A 14919-nucleotide genomic window follows, 5' to 3' on the forward strand; every position below is an offset into this window, starting at 1 on the left:
AGAAGCAAATATATCCATGAGTCAGGAAAGACTACCTCTTCTGAGTCCTGAGCTCACAGAAAGATTTGACCTAAAAGTCTTTAAAAATATTAGACAATGACCCAAATTAAAATGTGTTCAAGACCAAAGACTAGAGAGACAGGGTCCACGCAAGGCCATTTCTGGCATCAGCGGTCCCAGAAGCCAAGAGCATTGAGACCACACTGTAGCTCAGTCGATGGCACGAGGACTCTGCAGGCCTTTGGTCCCACCACAACTCCACAGACTGGGACAGATGTGAGGAAAAACAAAGAGGAAAAACACCATGGAAGGTGAACGGTAACTTGAGAAACCAGGGGACACAGACGACTATGGGGAAGGTGGCCACGCTGATGGACCAAGCGGAGGGGATGAAGGTGCTGGAAGGGGAAGGACGCTGGGTGCACACTGGTGGATATGTGTCCGAGGTATCTGACTCTTCCCTAAGACCCTCTTCCACTGAGGGAACCTCTGCATTAGCGCTCAGCAACCAGGAAATCCAATAAAGCTGAAAATTACAGGGCAAACATATTCTGTTAACACCAACTCTTTATTTGCACTGTAGCTGTGAACCATTTAATTATATGGTTAAAAAGAAAAAAAAGGCACCAGGCTGAGGCGGAATAATTACATGGGAAGACTCCAGTTGTTCTTCATGGGGGAAGGAGCCAACCTAGGTGTGGTATTTTAGCTTCGCTGGAACAAGTCATTCTTTTCTCTTAATCTTCCTGTCCTCTGCTCTATCGGTTCCCACGCAAAATAGAGCCCCACCTGACTGCTGGTTTGAAATGTCCACGTTACCTTGATGTCCGTGTCCATGGAGAGGGTAAAGCTTAGAAAATTTTCACCATAGCTGTCAATGCGGATGTCTGGTGGTGGGATCACTGAGAACAAAAAAGGGATTCAAAGGGAGAAACCATGTGATGAAAAGTGAAGAAGGCAGAACTTCACAGTTTTCAACTCAAGGGACAAAGCGATCTTTCAGCTGGGAAAGAAAAGGCTTTGCTTTGGCAGTTCTGACTCTTCTAATGCTTTTACCACTGTTGTCCTGAGGCTGGGGCTGGGTCCACAGTTGCCTGGTGAACACAGAACTATCTCGGCTGGGTCAGCTATCCTGGCAATTAGGTGGAGCAGAAAAGTTCCATTATGTAAATGCCCCGAGTCAGCCCAGCTTCAGCCTGGTTCTGCAACGTCTGGGGGTCACACTGGGAACCACCTTTACTGGTACCAGTGAAGTCCCAGTGGCCTCAGGTCCTTTTTGAAGGTTGACAGCATGCTAAATCTTAAGTCCTAACTTGTAGACGTATGTGGGACGAAATGGAAAGAATCTGGGCCCTGGAATTCAAATTCCTGTTGAGACACTTAGAAACCATGTGCCCTGGGGCGAGTTACCTGTCCTTGCTAAACCTAGAGATACCATCTGTACTTGACAGAGATGGCAAAATTCAGTAAAATAATATGTGTCTTGATACTCAAAGTTCCCTTTCTCGTTTTCCGGTAAAGTCCCACCCACGATAGATTAAAGACCTGATGAGATACTGGCATCCTCATAAAGAACAGAGCTTGGGACGTCCCTGGTGGTCCAGTGGTTAAGAATCTCCCTTGCAATGCAGGGGATGTGGGTTCAATCCTGGTCGGGGAACTAAGACTCCACATGCCACGGAGCAACTAAACCACACACTACAAGTATGGAATCTGTGCGCCCCAAAAGAATATCCTGTATGCCACAATTAAGACTCCATGCTGCCTAATTAATTAATTTAATTAAAAAAAAAATACCAGAGCTCAGCCTGGGAGCTAAGGGGGCAGGGAAAGGGTAGCAGAGAGAAAAGGATTCCTCTTGGCCCAAGTGAATAGCACCATGCTGGTCATTTTGAATGTCTAAACCCCAGAAACCCAACAGTGTCCCACAGGTGTTAAGCTAAGAGGGCTTGATGGGGTCAGCTTCATCAGAATATAATATTCAAATGGTTTAGATTCTCAGCACATATGCCTTTTATATTAGCAAGGCAAGAAAGACCCAAAGGAGTAGCTAAGACTTGGTGGCAAAGAGATGGTTCAAACATTACAGGAGTCTCTCTAGATGTTCAATAAAAGTGGGCTTGAAGAAAACACAGCATGCAGAGAAGAAAGGGTATTAGGAGTTGCAGGCAGCCAGCTCAGAGCAAAATAGTTCAGGTGCTGCTATAAACTTGACCTGGGTTATAATCATAGTGGTGGGAGTTACAGCACAATCCTCGCCAAGTCCCAGTGTCCTCAGCTACCAAATGAGTGTAAGAATACTCACAGAGTTGATAAGGATTCGGAGAGATAAATTCCTATAAAAACAACCTGCAAGGTGCTTGGTGCAGTGCTCAAAATATCGCGGCTGTTGTTACCATTAACCCACTGTGTCCACTCTGACGGTGGTCATTCTGGGTGATGCTCCTGCTGTTTCAAATCCCATCTTCTTACATTACTAGGACCCGAGGTCACAGACAGATCATAACACACGCTTTTTGACTCTGCACACAGTTGCCTTCTAACCAATACACGTATGACGAATTGAGGTTCATCCTAAAAATCACTGTTGTTGCTGTTTAATCGCTAAGTCATGTCCAACTCTTTGCGACCCCATGGACTTGTAGCCCCCCAGGCTCCTCTATCCATGGGATTTCCCAGGCAAGAATACTGGAGTGGATTGCTATTTCCTTCTCCAGGAGATCTTCCTGACCCTGGGATCGAACCCAGGTCTCCTGAGAGAAGCAACCAACCCCCAACTACTGAGATTTTCAAATGCAGGTGTGAACTGCGATGAAGAATTCAAGATGCTACCTGTTTTTCTGATGACTTTCCAATGTCCCTCCTTTTCAGTAGGTATGGTCAGTATGTTCTGACTGATTGTAGAGGAAAATACCACCACAATCAAAACTCTAGGGGAGGAGCTTCTTTGGTGGCTCAGTGGTAAACAATCTACCTGCCAATGCAGGAGAACAGGGGTTCGATCCCTGGTCCAGGAAGATCCCACATGCTGCAGAACAACTAAGCCACAGCTATTGAGCCTGTGCTCAAGAGCCCATGAGCTGCAACAACGGAAGCCCACGTACCCTAGAGCCCATTCTCTGCAACAAGAAGCTATTGCAATGAGAAGCCCAAGCACAGCTCTATAGAGTAGTCTTTGCTTGCTGCAACCAGAGAAAAACCCTTGCACCAACAAAGACCCAGCACAGCCAAAAATCACTAAAAAAATAAAAGAAAACAAAACACAACTCTAAGGAAGTGTGAACTCAGCACACATTTTCCAACATGTACAATCCCCCTGCTTCACGGACTGGCTGGCTTCATGAAGTTCAGCTTGGCCCCTGCACTGATCTGAACCACCCCATGTTTTTTAAAGGCAACCAGACAGTGACTCTTCAAGACCCAGAACCTATTTCTCACAGACTCAGGTTAAAGCAAAATCCCCTGATCACATTCCTGGTGGCATTTCCAGCTTTTGTACCCGCCCGCCAATCCAGAAACAAAGTGCCAAGGCTAAGATCAGGAAGATGAGCTGGTGCGTCTCCCACTGAGCACCAGAGCCTTCCGTTCACTTGCTTCAGTTCACTCACTCCTCCGTGACTTCATCGGCTCCTACTCCACACCGAGGATGGGGTGGCGGCACATGTGAGGCACGCGTGCCAAGTGAGGAGCCCCGCCCAGGAGGCAGGCCCTGCAGTGGTTCGGGGCTCAGGTTCTGGAGTCAGCAGATCAGGTTCCAACCCCAGCTCTGTGTGCAAATGACACAATCGTTCCATTCCCTTATCTGTCCTTGTAGTTGTTCTGAGGGCTCAATGAGATAAGCTGGTATATGCAGAGCAGCCAGCATGACAGCCTTCCAGGTCCATGACTTTGATCAGCTCTAGCGACAGAAAAACAGAAACTGCCACCTACGTGTTGTTGTTGGCTTCCCCAGGGCAGTAACGAGTGTAGGCATGGCACTCTCTTACAAGAGAGCATATGGGGTACTCTCTTACCCCACAGACGACATGGACGAGACCATCTTTTATCTTGGCTGAGAAAGGAGGACTCCTTATGTCATGGATACTCCGCAGAGAAGCAGAGCCAGGCGTGGCAGCCTTCAGAAATCCACCTGTATGCTTTTGCTACAACAGATGCCCAGTTCTATATAGGAGGACGGAGAAGGCAATGGCACGCCACTCCAGTACTCTTGCTTGGAAAATCCCATGGACAGAGGAGCCTGTTAGGCTGCAATCCATGAGGTCACTAAGAGTCGGACACGACTGAGCGACTTCACTTTCACTTTTCACTTTCATGCATTGGAGAAGGAAATGGCAACCCACTCCAGTGTTCTTGCCTGGAGAATCCCAGGGACGGGGGAGCCTGGTGGGCTGCCATCTATGGGGTTGCACAGAGTCGGACACGACTGAAGTGACTTAGCATAGCATAGCATATAGGAGGAGGAATGATCAACGGTCCCCCCAAAAAGACTTCATGTCTAAAGCATAGCAGAGACACCCAGAGAAGTTCACCTGTTGTGGGGAGGGAGGTTGTGTGAACTATTCTGATCTATGCGTCTTCATCTGCCAGTCACACAGAGTTTTTTCTAAGGGTTTCTAGCTTCTCTAAATCTGCAAATGCTGGAACCATTTACCTTGTCCTTTTATGGTGGTAATGGATTTAGAATCGCTCCAATTTCCTATTCCACGACTGGTCACCGCAGCCACCTTTCAAATCAGAGTGTGAATTAGTATGAAATAAAGGCAACATGCCACACAGCGAGAATCCCAAGTGGGCAAAAGGGGTGAGGCTTTGGCAATATGGGTGGAAGAAATACACACAGAGGGATGCAAGATAGTCTGAGGCGCCTGCAAGGGAAATAAGACGGGGAAAGAGAGCACAGGAGGGAACCTGCGGAAAGGGAATTGGGACAAAGCTGAATTTATGACATTTCTGTTGATTGACAGGTGTCAAAGTTTTTGTGAAGGGCAGGGGTGTGAGAGGGAGTGTGTGCGTGCGTGCATGTGTATGTCCACATATATGCATAACCATACACAGGTAGGAGACTCTCAGTGTAAGGGAACTTGCAAATGCACTCAATGGTCTCCAAACATGTTTTGCACCAACTTTTTTTTCTACTGAAGATGTTGAAAATCTATTTCATAAGAACTCCAGAAGATCATTTCATAAATGCCACTTATCACAGCTCTGTCTCTCCCTGCAGCTAAAGATAAGCAGAAAAGAGGTGGGTGCAAAAGAAATTGGAACTGGAACGCTAGCAGAATATCTGGGATAATAGCAGGGAGAACTGCATTAATAATCAATTCTCAGCTGTTTGAGTGAAGGCTGATTTGAGGCCTCGATTTGAGAGACTAAAAGAAAACATGAGCTCCCAGAGCAAGGGGCGGGGTATTGAGCAGACCACTAGTCAGCACCTTGTCAAAGAAGGCATGGAGTTCTCATGAAAGTGCAACCATCTCCCCATGTTCCCAGGCCACCCAGCCAGATGGCTGAAACGTGTGCGGACACTCACTCTGACCATGTACTGAGTGTTGACCAGTAGGTTCCTTATTTCTGTAAAGTTGGTAAGAGCTCTCTGGGAGGCCCACATCTTGGAACCACTCCTGCTGTATTCTACCTGAAGAGAGAGAAAGAGAAAAATAAAAATAAAAATACTATACCATGAACAGGTACCAAAGGTCTGGGCATCGTAACACCTTACAAAAAGGCAGGAGGAGAGAGGGGAAGGTGGGATGCAAAGTGTCCCAGCGGATGGATGATTATAAGGGGAGTCCGCATCACACAGAACATGATTCTGCTCCAGGAGACCCGGCCATCTCCCATGCTCACCCACAAGCACTGCCCACTCCTGGGAGGAACTTACGATGTACTCCCGAATGAGGCCATGGGTATGGATGGGAGGGGCCCAGTGGCACATGATCACTCCTTCCACTTCCCTGTGGAGCGACAGCTGGAGGTTCTGAGGGGCGTCTGGCACTGGAAAAAGAAGCCACATGGGATTAAAATCCATCTGCATCTTTGTCAACTGGAGGAACTTCCCTGAGCTTAAAACACACACGAGAAAGCATCCAGGGCCAGCAGGGGACCTGTGCACCAGAGAGGGATGTTAGCTTGGTCTTCCCACTGATGGAACATCTTTCCTCCCTGCTGTCCACCCGTCAGACCAACAATGGTTCAGAGAGTCTGACATAGGCTGGGGGCTCCTAAGGGCTGCAGAACGGAATCACCTGGGTAGGTTAAGTCAGCACTGGCCCGGGGCTTCCAGGCTGAGATTTTGATTCTCACAGGTAGCTGCCCTGAACTCTCATATTTACATATATGTGCATGGGTGCTAAGTTGCTTTAGTTGTGTCTGACTCTTTGCGACCCTATGGATTGTAGCTGCTGTCCATGGGATACTCCATGCACGAGGACTGGAGTGGGTTGCCATGCCCTACTCCAGGGGATCTTTCCGACCCAGGGACTGAAGCCACATCTCTTATGTCTCCTGTATTGGCAGGAGGGTTCTTTACCACTAGTGCCACCTGGGAAGTTCATTTATATGTGTGTGTGTGTGTGTGTATATACACACACACACACACATATAGAGATACACATATATACATATATATTTTATATGTATATACACACACATATACATGTATTTCTTAGATTCTTTTCCTCTATAGATTATTACATTATATGAAGTATAGTTCCCTGTACTATGCAGTAGGTCCTTGTTGTTTATCTGTTTTGAATATAGTAGTGTCTGTTAATCCCAACCTCCTATTGTTCATTGTTCATAAGTTGATAAGTCATAAGTCATTAAGTCAGGTCAGACTCTTTGTGACCCCATGGACTGCAGCGTGCCAGACTTCCCTGTCCTTCACTATCTCCTAGAGTTTCTTAAACCCTTAATTTATCAGTTCAATTCAGTTTAGTCGCACAGACGTGTCCGACTCTTTGTGACCCCATGAATCGCAGCACGCCAGGCCTCCCTGTCAGCCACCAACTCCAATTCCCCTTAGGTAACCATAAGTTTTGTTTCTATGTTTGTGTGTCTATTTCTGTTTCATTTGTACCATTTTTCTCTTTTCCACACATAAGCATTATCATGTGACATTAGTCTTTCTGTCTGGCGGCCTTCACATAGTAAGCACGTCCTCCCTTCCTGGCCAGACCACCTTCCGGATCTCCTTCCCCGGCCTGGACTCCTTCAAGGGCCCTGTGTCCTTTTGCTGAAGAGCAGCGTTAGAAACCTTGACTGAGTGGCAGGCGTGCTCAACGCTATCAGAATTTTTCTGGGCCTTCCCAGTTGAGGAAACAAGGAAATGCATGCTTATACTAACTTGTGCAGATACACATACCTATAAAGATTTTATGTGTAACCACACACATGCACATTAAGATAAACATGAGTTCATATTAACATCTCCAAATGTAAACACGGTTCTGACAGCAACTGAGAATGAAAAGTTCACAAAACCTGGGGAGCAAAGGCCATGGGAACAAGCGCAGTCACCCAACGTCAACTACTGTGATGGAGGGAGGAAGCAGGGAACTCTCTAACCCTCGAGCTTTGGTAAATTTCTTTATAGTGTGCCCCAAATACTTCTGACATGCTTCATATGTTAATGATGCTGATCTCCTAAGCACTAAATACTGGTAAATACCTAGAGACGGAAGGCAGAGACAGAAATTAGATAAGAAATGCAAAAGAGGGCAGAGATGGGGAGATCAAATTAACTTCCTAAGAGAGAAAAACATTATGCATAGTGATCGGTTTGTAATTACACAAATATCGAATCACTATGTCGTACATTTGGAACCAACACAGTGTTGTGGGTCAATCATACTTCAATTAAAAAAAAAACTGTGTTAAGATGTCAAAAACAAATGTATGGTTACAAAAGGGGAAAGGGATCAAGGGATAAATGAAGGTTTGGGGATTAACAGATATACACTGCTCTATATAAAATGGCTTCCCAAGTGGCCCTAGTCGTAAAGGACCCGCCTGCCAATGCAGGAGACATAAGGGACGCGTGTTCAATCCCTGGATCGGGAAGATTCCCCTGGAGAAGGAAATGGCTACCCACTCCAGTATTCTTGCCTGGGAAACCCCATGGACAGAGGAGCCTGGGGGGCTACAGTCCAGGGGGTCACAAAGAGTTGGGCATAGCTGAAGCAATAAACAACAAGGACCTACTGTATAGCACTGGGGACTATATTCAAGATCTTGTAATAACCTATAATAGAAACGAATCTGAAAAAGAAGAGAGATATACATGCATAACTCAATCACTCTGCTATGTACCTACCTAAAACACTATATATCAACTATACTTCAAAAACCAGGATTGTGTTTTTTAAAAAAATTACTTGCTATAATAAGGAGAGTGGCTCAGCCAGGACTATAAACTTAGGTACGCAGACGGCACGTGCAGTGACGTTGCTGTCCCTGAGCATCCTGGGAAACTGAAAATCCACAGAAGTGCTTGTCCCTCTGGCACTCACGTCCTTCAGGAGTCCTCAGGGTCACGAAGTCGTTGGTACTGTGCACCTTGCTCAGACACTGGACCTGGACTTTGACCTGATATGTGGTGTCTGGCTTCAAGACTTTCAATACTGTGCTTGTTTTATTGCTGTGAGTCTCCAGAGTATTCCATATGCTCTCTCCAACCACCCTGGCCAAGAGAACAAAGAAAGCATTGCATCAACGCAGCATGGGGTGGCCAAGATGTCTGAACCTGTCAACGGAGTTGCTCGGTGCACACACAAGAGTTTATGGAATACCCGGTGGCAATAAAAACATCATTTTCTTCTCCCGTGGCAAAGAAGGGACCCACCTGTAGTAGACGTTATACACACAAGAAGCAGAGGGCATCTTCTTGGGCCGTATCCAGGTCAAAGTTACATCCCCAGAGAAGTCTGCTGTCCACTGAAGATTCTGTATTTTGTATACATTTAATTCTTCTAGAGAGAGAAAAGGGGGGAAAAGCAAGTGATAGCTTACAAATCTCTGCATTTCAAAGGACACAGGAGGTTCCTTGGTTTCAGGCAGACCTATTGGGCTCTGCATGGTCTGGCCACCATCATCTTAAAACACCCCAGAAAAAAAAAAAAAGAGTTCAAACCTTCCTATCCACCCTTCCCCAGGGTCTCCTAAATTTCCAGTTGTGATATTTCTCCTTGCATTTCACCTCCTTGTCTGCACTGAGACAAACCTGATTCTCAACAGAGAATACCACAAATCCAAGGACACTGTCATGACGGGATCCATGACTGCTAGAGACTGAGATGCTTATGTGCCCCAGAATCCATATGCTGATGCCTCAACCCCAATGTGATGGTACTAGGAGGCGGGTTCTCGGGAGGTGACTAGGTCCTAAGGACGGAGCCCTAGTGAATGAGGCTAGTGTTTTCATAAAAGAGACCCTAGAGCACTTCCTTCCACCATGGGACAACACGGAGAACACGGCTGTCTGTGTACCAAAAGGTGGGCCCTCACCCGACACCGAACCTACTGGGCTTCAGTCTCAGATTTTCCAGCCTCCAGAACTGTGAGAGATAAGTTTCTGTTGCTTTCATGCCACCCAGTCAGTGGTATTCTGTGATAACAGCCCCCAAAAGATTGCTAAATGCATTTCAGACAGAAGGATGGAGTTCACCCCACCGCAAAGCCTGAGGCACTGCAGGAGCAAAGATGCCTCAACGCGAGGTGGTGATGGGCTAGTCGCTCAGTGGTGTCCGACTCTTCGAGACCTCGTGGACCGTAGCCCGCCAGGCTCCTCTGTCTGTGGAATTCTCCAGGAAAGAATACTGGAGTGGGTTGCCATGCCCTCCTCCAGGGAATCTTCCCAACCCAGGTATCAAACCTGGGTCTCCTGCATTGCAGAGGCAGATTCTTTATTGTCTGAGCCACCAGAGAAGCCCACCAACACAAGGACTAAAGCAAAAAACAAAATGAAAACCCCAGTCTCGACCAGCATCTCCCTGAGAGGGGCAAGGTGAGCTGGAGGCCGTATCAGAGGTGGGACAGGCCTCCTCTGGAGCTCCAACAGTGAGCGAGAATCTTGGCATGTTCAGACTGAGGCAAAGCTCGAAGAGGTTCTGCCCTGGGCCCCGCCCAGCGGGGTGGAGGATGAGCCAGGGGTCCTGGGGGGCCACACTCACCGCTGCAGGCACGCTCATCACTCTCGTCCGAGCAGTCCAGGAAGCCGTCGCAGCGCTCAGAGAGCATGATACAGGCCTCACCATCCTGGCACTGGAACTCCAGGGCCGTGCAGGTCAGCGTGCTATGCGTGGCTGCAACACGTGAGGGTCCACAGTCACCAAAGTGTTCCCAAGTTCTGGGAAAGGGAACTCATCAACTAGCGCTCCCCGCTCCATGCAAATATGCACATGATGCGCCATACAATGACTATCCATACAAATAAGAAGCCAAACAGACCACTAAACCAGGGTGGTGATCCAGCAGCAGAGAGTCTACCAGCAACGGGTCTTTATAGTCTTCTGGGGAACTTGTGAAGCACAGAGGTTTGCTCCAAATCCTGAAGCAGAAACAGCACTGGGCACGTGCAGGATTTACAAGCTCCTCAGTGATTCCTCAGAACTGGCCAGCCCTGGGAACTTCTGTTCTAGAACTAGATAATCCTGTTTTCTGGCTGAGGCACTGCACCCACTTCTGAAAACCACATTTCATTGGCAGGCAGATTCTTTACCACTGAGCCACCAGGGAAGCCCTTAGAAAAGGTTTCAGAACCACTAGCCAACAGCCTCAGAAGCTCAAGATGGGATTCATCCACCCATTTATCTATCCATCCACTATCCATCAAACTTCTAGGGAGGTTCTATCATGAATCAGATACTGTTTAAGACGCTAAGGATATGGTGATATGTGAAACAAAGGACCTACCCTCACAGAGCTTACTGAGAGAAATAGCAAACAATTAAACAAACAAATACATTATTTTAGACAGTGGTAGGACTACAAAGAAACACACTGAGAGTAACTAGAAGAGAGTGACGGGGATATTATACAGGAGAGTCAGGGAAGGACTCTATGCTCAGAGGGGATTGTTATGGAAGATACCAAGAGCCCCATCACAGAATTACCACCCCTCCACTTGCTAAGAACGTGGTAAAATATAATCAAAAAACAGATGAACAGTCAAGCTGAAAGATGTCTGACGTTTCTTTAGGAAACATCTCAATATTTACAAAGGAAGAAAACATGGATTTTAGAAACTGGGAATAAGGTTGTCTGAAAATGCTTAAACTGGTTCTTAAACAGATGATTAATGGGCACTTAAAATAGAATGTGGTAGCCTTCAGGGGCCAGCTTCTCTAAGAAGAGGCATGTCATGCTAATCTCATTTCCTTTGTTGATGGGGTTATCCGATTAATGGATTGAGGAAAATTGTAGATAGAGTACATCTTGATTTGAAGCCCCTTAACCAAGCGATTTCCTTATGTACAAGACAGATTTGAAACAGGCAAAAGATATTTATTTAAAGAACACCCATTAATGAATTAATCTCACCCAAGAGGAAGGTCCTATTTCATTTCCTCTTTGTTAATTACGGTTAATGTTCTTCTTACCGTACTTATCTGGCTCAGATGTTCCTACTATGATGTTGATGAGCGTTATATCAACCTGCCCTGTTATCTGAATGTCCCAAAGGTCCACTTTGTTCAGTCTTTCCATGTAAGTGCAGGATTTTACGCTAATCCCCATTTAATTTGTGTGTTGTTTTGGAGTATTCCTCCCTACAAGAACTTTCCACATGGTATGATGAGACGATCACGGTTTTGTACAAAGAAAATACTAAGTAAATGCTCCAATCTGCTGCGGACGAGGTGACCCTCTTTGAAGCTTAACTTTCCTATCTCTAAAATGGAGGCACAAGGCCAGAATTTATTAATATGACACCCAAAGCACAAGCACGAGCTGTCCTGCTCTCCTGGAGCCTCCCCGGGGGCAGACGGCCCTGCCGACCACTCACGGCAGTTGGCTTCGTCCTGGCCATCCTGGCAATCCTGGTGGCCGTCACAGCGCCTCCAGTTGGGGATACACTTCTTCGGCTGGCGGCACTCGAATTCAAACCGGTCGCACCGCCCGAGCTGGGTAGGCGTGGAGGCAGCAGTCACATTGGCTAGAAGAAAAGGTTTTTAAAATTCACTTTTTTAGTACTGAGGCCAGCAACAGCGACCTGTTAGATGTGTTGGGGATGTCGGTGCTCTGGGAATTTCGACGGGAACCCAAACAGACATGTGAGCTCTGGCGAAGATGGCAGGTTGATAAGACACAAGCATCTCATCCTGCTTCTCCCCTGGGAAGCCCCTGACGGAGACAAAAGCAACAGAACCTTGGAAACTGGGAAGCCGACAGACAGGGCTGAGTGGCTAGAGACTTCAGAGAAGAGAGGACTCTATCCCAGGCTGTCACGGGAGAAAGCTAAGCTCCATTAAGACCAACTTCACAGAATCTGCAAACAGACTGGAAAATGGTATCCTCTAGCCAGGAGAGAAAAGGGTGAAAATTATATAAGGGAGCCATTGAAAGATGTTAAAGCAGCAGTGAGACTCCCCACTCCTCCACCTCCCTATCCCCACAAGACAATCAGTCAACCTGTCATTCACATGGAGAGCTCCTGGGCTCCAGGCAGAAATTCTGATTCTGCATTTTTTTAAATATAGAAAAAAATATATAAATACATAAGATATTCTACACTTTTTAGAAACTACCCAAGTGATTCCCTACAGGTGCTCTACATGCTGTAATGCAAGAAACAGTGATGACATATTGGCATCCAATGCTCTGTCTGCCCTGATGGACAGTGGGCTTCACAGAAGGCAAGAAGGGGGACAACATCAAGGTGGACAGGGCACAAGTTCTGCTGGAGGAATCTAAGTAAACAAGAGGCAGGTCTGCCCACAGCAAGTGAGGAGCCCAGCGTATGGGAGTGATAAGTCATGGCAGGCACAAAGGGTCTGCTGCTGCTGCTTAGTCACTTCAGTTGTGTCTGACTCTGTGCGACCTCACAGACAGCAGCCCACCAGGATGCTCCATCCCTGGGATTCTCCAGGCAAGAACACTGGAGTGGATTGCCATTTCCCTCTCCAATGCATGAAAGTGAAAAGTGAAAGTGAAGTTGCTCAGTCGTGTCCGACCCTCAGCGACCCTATGGACTGCAGCCTACCAGGCTCCTCTGTCCATGGGATTTTCCAGGCAAGAGTACTGGAGTGGGGTGTCATTGCCGTCTCCGACAAAGGGTCTAACAGGGCTCAAACAGGGCCTTGAAAATAGGACTCAAGGGTTAGGGGCTATCTTCTGGACAAGAGGACAAGCATAAACCAGTGATGAGCCTTTTAAAAAGTTACTTTTTTTTTTTTTTAAAGATTTTTTGATGTGGACCATTTTTAAAGTCTTTATGGAATTATTACAGTATTGCCTCTGTTTTTTACATTTTGGTTTGGTTTTTGGCCACAAAGCATGTAGGATCTTAGCTCCCAAACTAGGGATTGAACCTGAGCCCCCTGCATTGGAAGGTGAAGTCTTAACCAGTGGACTGCCAGGGAAATCCCACCACTCACGATTTTAAACAGAGAAGAGATGGGATGAAAACAGTCTTAAAGGATCTAGGAATTTGCTGAAAAGAATTATGTAAACCGCGGCAAGTGATGATCTATTCTCTTATTATAACTGACTCTGAAATGGAAACCTGTTGAGAAAAAGACACAGTTCTGCCTACAGTTATGGGGGCGCCTTGATGAGGGTCTCAGGGTTTATCCCGGCTTCCAGCAACAAGGTAAAAGCACAGATCTCCAGGTACCTTGCCACGTTCAGCCACTAGATGGCACTGCTTACCCTTCTTTTAATAGGATGGCCGCCAACTAGCAAACCAGAGATTTCGGAGAGTTTAGTACAGAGACCTTCCCTACAATCCCCATGGTAACCTCCTGGGAGAGGAAGCAGCCACGGTGGTCAGCCAGGTACAGAGGGCAGTGAGGGAAGATGACTTCTGAGTGCCCAGGGATCTCCCTGTTCTGGAGGTGAGAAGGAGCCTGGCCACTGCGTCCCCAAGGGCAGGGCACTGCCCTGGGCCACCCAGGGTGCAGCCTCAAAGGTCCTCTCCTTGAAGCAGGTGCCCAGGTCAGGGCTGGGGCCATACTTACCAGGCGAGGGGCAGGCCTCCTCGTCCGAGCCGTCTATACAGTCTCGATATCCGTCGCACACCCAGCTGTCCATCACGCAGGCCCCACTGCTGCAGCGGTAGTAATTGGGCAGACACGTGGAGGGCCCGGGAGTGGAGGAGGGAAGAACATGTGAATCTGAGGAAAACACCAAACAAGGAAACCCAAAATGTTACAGGAAGCTTGAGCTCAGACCCCGACCTGTCCCAGACCAGGATGATATCCCAGGTTCAGCTGCACAGCTGGGGGCAGTGGGGTGGGGGGCTGTGTGCCAGGACCGCTCTGAGCAGTGGCTCATCTAAGAATCACGTATGGAGGGGTGTCAGGACACACTGTTCCCTTCCCTTCCGTGGAGCGGATTCACCTCACCTATTATATTTGCCCTGGGCTAGTATTCAGATGTGTTTGCTTTTGCAGGGCCTTGTGCAGGCTAGTGGAAGGAAGGGGACTCGGAAGGCACAGGGCAAATGGGAGAATTAATTCCTATCCAGGTTAAACCAGTTCTGGTTCACTCAACCTCAACCACCTCAAGAGCAGCTCAGGGACAAGAACACCAAAAAGGGAAGGGACGGTCCTGTGTGGCCCCTCAGCGTGTATCACACACACATGTGCGCATCATGGCCCAGGAGCCACCCAGAGCACCTGTTACATTGCGGGACACATTGCAGGAGGGAGGCTCGGGTGGGGTCAGAGGCTGCTGTTCTAACAAGGAGCTGTGGGTCTGCAG

The 14919-nt window shown here is 47.5% G+C and overlaps 1 protein-coding gene across 6 annotated transcripts in view; it reads right to left on the minus strand.

Annotated features, from left to right (window-relative positions):
• The window catches only part of SORL1 (sortilin related receptor 1), a 168934-nt gene that overhangs the window by 23481 nt on the left and 130534 nt on the right, over window positions 1-14919 (minus strand). For all 6 annotated transcript variants that reach the window (XM_044929604.2, XM_044929601.2, XM_006044879.4 and 3 more), the window contains 9 exons: window positions 14175-14330; window positions 12002-12151; window positions 10170-10301; window positions 8843-8969; window positions 8511-8680; window positions 5882-5994; window positions 5531-5635; window positions 4652-4724; window positions 820-902 (listed from right to left, as the gene is read on the minus strand). In XM_044929604.2, the coding sequence (XP_044785539.2) occupies window positions 820-902; window positions 4652-4724; window positions 5531-5635; window positions 5882-5994; window positions 8511-8680; window positions 8843-8969; window positions 10170-10301; window positions 12002-12151; window positions 14175-14330 (1109 nt within the window). The remainder of the gene's footprint in view (window positions 1-819; window positions 903-4651; window positions 4725-5530; window positions 5636-5881; window positions 5995-8510; window positions 8681-8842; window positions 8970-10169; window positions 10302-12001; window positions 12152-14174; window positions 14331-14919) is intronic.

The sequence above is a fragment of the Bubalus bubalis genome, chromosome 16, assembly GCF_019923935.1.
Source record: "Bubalus bubalis isolate 160015118507 breed Murrah chromosome 16, NDDB_SH_1, whole genome shotgun sequence".
NCBI classification, from domain to species: Eukaryota; Metazoa; Chordata; class Mammalia; order Artiodactyla; family Bovidae; genus Bubalus; species Bubalus bubalis.